This window comes from Orycteropus afer, unplaced genomic scaffold, assembly GCF_000298275.1.
Source record: "Orycteropus afer afer isolate SDZICR_OR568_19922 unplaced genomic scaffold, OryAfe1.0 scaffold00013, whole genome shotgun sequence".
NCBI lineage: Eukaryota > Metazoa > Chordata > Mammalia > Tubulidentata > Orycteropodidae > Orycteropus > Orycteropus afer.
Window position 1 is genome coordinate 14,926,521 of NW_006921600.1, and position 9,081 is coordinate 14,935,601.

Here is a 9,081-nt window from a genome sequence, read left to right on the forward strand (position 1 = left end):
GTAGAAAGAGGGAAATCAATGCTGATGTCAGATGGATCTTAGCTGAAAGCAAAGAATACCAAAAAGATGTTCCCTTGTGTTTTATTGACTATGAAAAAGCATTTGATTGTGTGGATCATAAAAAGTTATGGATAACATTGCAAAGAATGTGAATTCCAGAACACTTAATTGTCCTCGTGAGGAACTTGCGTATAGAACAAGAGGTAGTGGTTTGAACAGAACAAGGGGATACTGCATGGTTAGAATCAGGAAAGGTGTGTGTCTTGGGGTTGTATCCTTTCACGGTACTTAATCAATCTGTATGCTGAGCAAATAATCCAAGGAGCCAAGCTACATGAAGAAGAATGTGGCATCAGGAGTGGAGGAAGACTCATTAATAACCTCTGATATGCAGATGACACAACCTTACTTGTTGAAAGGGAAGATGACTTGAAGCTGTTACTGATGAATATCAAAGACTACAGTCATCAGTATGGGTTGCATCTCAATGAAAGAAAAATTTTCAAAACTAAACCAATATGCAATATCATGATAAATGGAGAAAAGAAGGTGTCAGGGATTTCATTTTACTGGGATCCACAATCAACACCCATGGAAGCAGCAGTCAAGAAATCAGACGTTGCATTGCATTGATTAAATCTGCTACAAAAGACCTCTTCAAAGTGTTAAGAAGCAAAGATGTCATTTTGAAGATGAAGGTGCACCTAACCAAGTATTTTCAGTCACCTCATATGCATGTGAAACCTGGGCAATGAGTAAGGAAGACCAAAGAAGAGTTGATACCTTTGAATTGGTGTGTCATAGAATACTGAAAATACCAGGGACTGCCAGAAGAAGGAACAAATCTCTCCTGGAGGAAGTGTAGCCAGAAGGCTCCTTAGAAGCTAGAATGACCAGGCTTCATCTCACCTACTTTAGCCACATTGTCAGAAGGGGTCAGTGTCCAGAGAAGGATATCGTGCTTGGTAAAATAGAGGGTCATTGAAAAGGGGAAGACCTCAACAAGAGAGATTGACATAGTGGCCACAACAATGAGCTCAAGCACAGCATGCATTGTGAGGATAGTGCAGGACTGGGCAGTGTTTTGTTTTGTGGTACACAGGGTTGTTATGAATTACACCTAAGAACAACATATTTCCCAAAAGTTGTTAGTGAGGGGAGTCCAGGGGCCACATTTCATTCTAATAGATATTAGCAAGTCAGGGGAAAAAGAAAGAAAAAAAACTTTCTTAACTTTATAAAAGTGAAATTTATACTAATTGATAAAGTTAGATAATCAGATTTCTGGTCTCTTGAGGGTAAAGCAGGAGACACAAAGATAAAGACCATGTTGTTGTTGTTGTTATTTGCCATCGAGTCGGCCTAGACTCATAGCGACCGCTCCTTGGGTTTCCAAGGCAGTATCACTACGGAAGTAGGAATGCCCAACCTTCCTTCCGAGGATAAAGACCATAGGGAATGCCTTACACAAACTACCACACATACAACTTTACAACAGAAAACGTACTTAACTCCACATTGTTAGTGAATACTCTGCCAGGGTCAACACCAAATACAAAAGTGATAAAAATTATTGAAATCAGATTTGGAAAATGAGAACGTTTATCATGTATCCACTTCATACCTTCTTCAGTCCTCCAAATAAAGCATCAGTCTCCAGCTCAAATTCTTGGTCCAGTTCCTCTTCATGTTCTAACAAGAAAGAGAGTCTCCATTAGCCACAAGTCTAAATAGGACCAGGTTGATATAATACCAGAGGCACTAAACGAAATTGGAATACACCCATAGAAAAGCTGCCTGTGGCCTAAGCAACAGGTACAGAAACATGTTGCACTCCTTGACTTTCTCTCCAGTTTGCTGTGACCTAGGTTCCTAGAAATATGTGCTAAGGCTTATAGAAATGCCCCTTTAATCTTGTAAAAGGGTCACAAAAAGGAGAGAGGATCAAGAGAGAAAAGCTTCCAACAGAGGGAACAATGAGAGGGATTAATGCCAATACCTACTTCTGTAGTTATATCACCTTGGAAACCCAAGAAGGGGTCACTATGAGTTGGGTCCAACTCGATGTCACATAACAACAACAACAACAACTGCTTATAGAAGCAGTTAAAAAGTTGGCAGACTATACCACACAATTATGGTGATCATATAGAGGAGCTCTGGTGGCTTAGTGCCTACGAGACTTGACTGCTAACCAGAAGCCTGGCAGTTCAAACCCACCAGCCACTCCTTGGAAGGAAGGTTGGGCAATCTCCGCCTGTAGTGATACCACCTTGAAAACCCAAGGAGGGGTTGCTATGAGTCAGATCCGACTTGACGGCAGTGAGTTTAGTTTTTTTTAACTATGTTATGTGATATAGTGCTAACAAGACTATGGGGGCAGTGGTGGCTCAGTGGTCAAATTCTCACCTTTTATGCAAGGGAGCTCTGGTGGCATAGTGCCTAGGGCATTTGACTGCTAACCAGAAGGCTGGTGGTTCAAACCCACCAGCCACTCCCGGGAAGGAAGGTTGGGCAATCTACTTCTGTAGTAATACCACCTGGGAAACCCAAGGAGGGGTTGCTATGAGTTGGATCCAACTCTACAGCAGTGAGTTGAGTGAGTATGCAAGATACACAGTTTCAATTCCTGGTCAACGGACCTCATGCACAGTCACTACCCACGTGTCACTGGAAGCTTATGTATTGTTATAACACTGAGCAGGTTTCAGCAGAGCATCTAGACTAAAGGCAAAGTAGAAAGAAAGGCCTGGTGATCTACTTCCAAAATTAGTCATTGAAAACTCTGCGGATCACAGCACTCTGATCTGCAGGAGGTCATGGAAATGGTGCAGGATCAGGCAGCATTTTGTTCCCTTGCGCATGGAGTCACCAGGAATTGGGGACTGACTTGATGTCAGCTAACAAGAACAAGAGTAAAACATGGAACAATATAATGTAATAAGCATGCTTGTAAGTAAACCACACAATAAGTTTAAAATGAAAGATATAATAAAATCTTTATTCAAATACTCCTTGTGGGTGTACAGTAACAATCACATTGGGATATAACAGAACAAGGTGGCATGGCTTTTGCCCTCCTAGATCTTATTGTACACTTAAGAGAACAATCAAGAAATTACAATAGTGCTGATGAGTACTATGAAATGGGAAGTGTGCAGTTATATTCGGCACTGACCCTTTCTGCTACAGCTGCAAACACGCCACATGGTGTGTGTGTTGTAATGTGCAGACACAATTCCAAGGAAATAGTCAGTGAACAAATGGCAAGCTGCTGCAATTCAATAAAGAAATAACAGAAACCTCTATGTTTATTAAGGCAACCAAAAAAAAAACCAAACTCACTGCAGTGGAGTCGGATCTAACTAATAGTGACCCCTCCTTAGTTTTACAAGGCTGTATCTCTACAGAAGTAGGCCACCCAATCTTCCTTCCGAGGAGTGCTGGTGGGTTTGAACCGTCAACCTTCTGGTTAGCAGTCAAATGCCTTAGGCACTACGCTATGAGAACACCTTATTAAGGCAAAGATGGTAGAAAACCTCTCTGCCTCTTCCCTCTTCTGTTTTGGTTTCACTTTCATACAAAGTGCAGCGTTTAGAGACATCAGAATTGTATGGAATTAAAAGAAACAAAACTTGAGTTCTTTATTCTTCTTCTTCTTCTAGAAAAGAATGATTCAGGAGCAGTGAAACGTACATTCTAAGACCCAAACTTCCTGAAGCTGGAACATATCTCCCTCTAGTGGGAGAAAGAAACCCTCTGCAAGATAGGAGAGTTCCGATGCCCAATAGAAATACAATAGGAGCCACATCTATAATTTTAAAATTTCTAGCAGCCACTCCTCGGAAGGAAGATGGGGCAATCTACTTCCATAATGATACTGCCTTGGAAACCCAAGGAGGGGTCACTATGAGTCGGGTCCGACTCGAGGGCATATAACAACAACAACAGCAGCAGCTATACTTTAAACAGTAAAAAAGAAACAGGTAAATTAATTTCAGTATATTTTATTTATCCCATTGTATCCAAACTATTTCAATATTGTTGAATATTAAACAATTATTAATGAGTAATTTTGCACTCCTTTTGAGACAGGCAGGCAATTGGGCTAGCCAGGTCAAATAGGCTCCTGACTGAATACCCTTGGAATTTAAGCCTATGTGCAGACTACCACATAATTATTGCTGCTGACAGGCACTAGAAAATTGCTTGCAGTTGGCAAACCAGGACTTTAGGCAAGATAAGAGATAACATTTAGAAAAGCCTCATAAAACTTGACCAGTTGTAAAATGCTGATAAACCTCCAAAGTTGCCCTTCAAATTCCTCCCCAGGTACAGAGCCTTATTCCTGCCTAAAACCCTTTATAAACCCTAGGAAATCCTTTGTTTGGGGAAAGACTGGAGGGTAGGCAAAAGCCCCTCTCCATCTCTCCTTGGCACAAGCCCCCTTTCCTCCCCCTCTCTTTAATAAACTTTGATTCGTGTGGACATTTTGCCTCTCTTGTTCAATTCTTCGTCAGCAGAAGGCAAGAACCCTGCTCAGGGTCACAGGGATCTCGGTAAGACTTATTCATACTAATTCTTTAAAATACAATGTACACATAGTCCTTGCAACACATCTCAATGTGGATGGCCATATTTCAAGTGCTCATTAGCCACAGTATCGGACAGCATAGCTCTAGACCAAAAACTCCCATTGTATTTCAGAGACTGAAAAACCAACCAAACTCACAGCCATTGAGTCAGTTCCAACTTATAGTGACACCCACTGGGTTTCCAAGGTGGTAAATCTTTACAGAAGTAGATTGCCCCATCTTGAACTGCCAACCTTCCGGTTAGCAGTCAAATGCCTTAGGCACTATGCCAGCGGCGCTCCTTGTGTTTTAGAAAAGTCCTACAAAATTACCCTTGTCTGATTTCTTGATACAAACAAATGCTATATGGCATACATTTTAAAATACAACAACTTAGCTCCACTTTGGCACTTTCATGACCCCTTTGGAAATCACTGCCTTCATATTGGCTTAAGTTAGCTGAAATTTCACAGCTACAGAATGCAGTTCATATAAGAGAAGGGAAGCTGAGAATCTGCAGCAGGATACCTTCCCATGAAGAGGTAAAGCCCTTAGGACTTCTCTGGTCATCCCTTCCTAGGTGATGGTGCACCCCCAAAACACACCCTACTGCTTACTCAAGGGTTGGAGGTTTGCATCCACCCACAGCCACCTCAGAAAAAAGTCTTCACAATCTATTTCCAAAAAATCAGCCATTGAAAACTCTATAGCCCCAGTTCTACTCTAACGTACATGGGCTCACCATAAGTTGAAGTCAACTCAGCAGCAACCGGTATTATTTTCTTTTTGGTAACACCTCCTATGGTCACCCTTTGCACAGTGCTGGGGTTTCTCTTTATGACTCAAATACAGCCAAGCAAGAGGGTGCTGCAAACAGAAGGAAGCCTTCTGTGCCTGAGGAACTCTCTCCACACCACCCAAGATGGTCAGAACAGCCCCAACTCTTTCCTTAAGGTGCCATTTCCCAAAATTCAGCACTCCACTAAACTGCCTGAAAGCACAGAAAGGAAGCAATTTCTGCTGATGAGCCCTCATTACTGTGTCTACAGTTCATGCTCACCAACACCCCCACCAACAAAAGGCTACACATCAAAGCCCCATCCTACCGACAGAGTAAGGATTTCCATTTTAATCACTGCCAATGAGCTGTGATGGTAAACAATTTACTTAGAACATCTAACTAACCTACCCTTTTATCCTAAACATTTTTATGGAAAATTAATTCTGAGATGGGGTGGGGGAAATGAGAGGGCAATAATTGGGAAGAAGAGGAAACACACATACACCCTAGTCTCATACAGGCCACTGTCAGGGATTAGCACACCCAATCACTGTATAATGTACCCTGCTGTTTCTATGCATTTGAAAAATTCCAATCACCTCCTACTGATTCTTTATTTCTCTTGGAAGGAAGCCAGTGGATACTGCAGAGTGCAATAGTAAAGACAGCAGGGTTGGGAAGCAGAAAAAAATGGACTTGTAATGATAACAGAATTTAATGGTAAACAACTCTCAAATTATATGTTGATTTATTCATATAGAAAAGGACTGATACGATGCTGGTCTTTCCATGACATTCTTGAGAAGTGGGGTTTCTTCTCTCCTGCCCTTCCCCAATTTCCATTCTCAGAGAATGAAAAAGTGATTTAATGATAACCCGAACAAAAGCAAATCAAATATGTAAATAGGAAGCAAAATGATAAACTGCTTAAATAGCCTCCAAATTTCCCAAATACGGCTGTTAATTTACTACACAAGGAGTCTGGTGGTGCAATCCCTATGGTATTTGACTGCTAACCAGAATGTTGGTGCTTCAAACCCACTAGGCCCTCGGTGGAAGGAAGATGGGGCAGTCAACTTGCATAAAGATTTACTACCTTGGAAATCCAACGGGGGTTGCTATGAGTTAGAATTGACTCAATGGCATTGAGCTTGGTTTTGGAATCTACTACACATCTAAGGAATTCTGGGAGCTATGGAGGCACCACCAGAAGTACAATTTGCACAGGACTCCTTGTTCTTGTTGTTATGTGCCATCGAGTCAGACACAACTCATGGTGACCCCTCTTTGGGTTTCCGAGGTGGTTTCACTACTCCTTAGAGGAGCTAATAAAGATAGAAGAAGCCCAGATAGGATCAGAAACTCTCAAAGAAGAAGCTTCACGCATGTTCTGTGTGGTGGTTCCAACTGGCTAGTGGCATACAGGCGAGGGGAGATGCTCTGGAGTCTACCACAAAGTGATGACCTCAAATGCACCTCAGCCCAGGCCCTGTCCCAAGTCATAATAAAAGGTTTATTTAAAATATTAAGAAAACAGACCAGATGCCAAATACCCACCATCATCTTGGACCAGAGTTAACAACTGGTAGAAAATGCCAGCACAAGCATGAAAGAAAGGATGGGCTATGACCTTGGCCATAGGTAACCAGGGAAACATAGGTCAAATACAATGAGAAGCACAGTCAAACAGAATGTTCAGACCCTTGGTTGTGCCACAACATTCACTATTAGTGCTGGCCATCAAACCAGGCTGTCAAGTCCTTGACTCCTGCAATGGGTATGCACTTGGGGGTCCATTCACAATGGCTGTGCTAATTGAAAAGCTCCTGGTGGCCCCACTCACAGTCAGCCAGCTCATCTTATTCCTAAATCAAGACCACCTGCTCAAGGAAAGAACTAATGTCTTTGTGTCCCAACCTTGGCCTGGGCCTCCCAGGACTGCCAACTATTTATTTTGTAACCAAATTCCTCCCTTCACAAATGAAAGTAGGAAAAATTACACATCCTGATGAGCAAAACTCATCCCCATGGGAGCATACTACCAGAGCTCCCAAACTGAGATTAGTGACCAGGAAAACCCAGGAGTATATAGGAATAAACAAAAGGTAGAAAGTAAATGTTCTCAATTATAATTGTGTAAGAATGTTTACTATGTAAAATAGAGAAATTGGGGATGTCAATTCAAATAAATATTTTTCTCTATAAAATCCAAAGTCATTAAATATCAGGGTTCCCTGGTATCACAGAGTTTATTTAGAGAAATATTAATTACTGATCACTGAGGATTAAAGAATTGAAAATAAAGCACCTGTGAAATGAAAATGCAAATCAGTGCAAAGCACAATTCTACTTATAAAAATGTCATTAATATGCTCTGGTAGCATAGTGCATACGGCATCTGACTGCTAACCAGAAGGCTGGCAGTTTAAACCTACCAGCCACTCCTCAGAAGGAAGCTTGGGCAATCTACTTCTGTAGGGATACCACCTCGGAAACCTAAGGAGGGGTTGCTATGAGTCAGATCCAACTCCACTACAGTGATTGCATTGTGTTGCTCAGGAAGAGCTCCTTTTACTCAGGAAGATATTCAGTGTACAAAAGGAGGTGTGCTTGTATTCTATAAATGCAAAAGGTTGAGGGTAGCTGCTATTCATTAGAAAGTACCCATCACAGAAGAAAGAAAAAAAAAATGGTAGAATTTATCAATAAATTTGAGAGCTTGTTCTTTGAAAAACAGAATAAGCCTACAAAATACACAAATTTCTGTTAAGTCTCTTAAAACAGGAAAAATTACTCACATGGTGGTTTCAAAACAGTATAAGAATATGATATACAGGGGAGTTCCAGTAAGATAGAAGAATAGGCAGAAAGACTGCACAGACCCTCCTCAACAAAGGAAAGGGGAAGCAATTAACACAGATACAAAAGATAACCCTGGACCACTAAGCCTTGAAGGGAAGGATATAGAAGTAAGCTAAACTTCAACTAGCAGAAAAATTTCATGAAAACACCAAAAAAGGAGACATAAGGAGCTGCAGTCTGGCAGCGATCCTGAAGGCACAAACAGCTTGGATACTGCTGAGTGGTGGTAGGACCTAAGAATTAACCTAAAAATCAGCCCTGCTAGCCAGGGACTGCACAGAGGACTGCTCCAGTGGCTGTGGAATAACAGGGGAAGCAGTGAAGAGGAAGGCGGGCTGAGCTATGGACTTTTGCCTGTCCAGAGGGTACAGCCATTTTGAATGTTTACAAATGGTTTGACCATTTTGGATATTTAAAGCGGCAGCATTCTCCCAGATTCCAGGGTCTTAAGAACAGGCTTCACTTTCCAGGAAGCCCAAGGACATTCTGGACCCAGACAACTGGAAAGGTGCGACACTCCCCTTGTTACTCTTATACCCCACACCCTCTTGTTGAATGGACATGTGGCCATCCCTCATTCCTAGCCCCCCTTCAGTGCTGGCAAGAATCCCATCCCAGTCTGCATGCTCAGACGGAGCCGGGAGCCCTGCCTCACCCTGCCACGATTTATTTTTTCTGTTTTCTATTTTTCAGTTTCTTTGTTTTGTCTATTTTAAAACTACTATTAAATTTATTACTGTTGTAGTTTTTACTATTATTCTTCATTTTCCCCCTCCCAGGTTCCAGTTTACAGCTTTTTTTCTTTTCCCTGTTCCTCATTGCAATTTTTTTTTCTTTCTTTCTCATGGTTAACCCCATTCCTTG

General features: G+C 41.7%; 1 protein-coding gene across 1 annotated transcript in view; it reads right to left on the reverse strand.

Annotated features, from left to right (window-relative positions):
• The window catches only part of HHAT (hedgehog acyltransferase), a 721,086-nt gene that overhangs the window by 678,689 nt on the left and 33,316 nt on the right, over window positions 1-9,081 (reverse strand). The window contains exon 2 of the mRNA XM_007953746.1: window positions 1,625-1,692. Coding sequence (XP_007951937.1) covers window positions 1,625-1,692 — 68 coding nt within the window. The remainder of the gene's footprint in view (window positions 1-1,624; window positions 1,693-9,081) is intronic.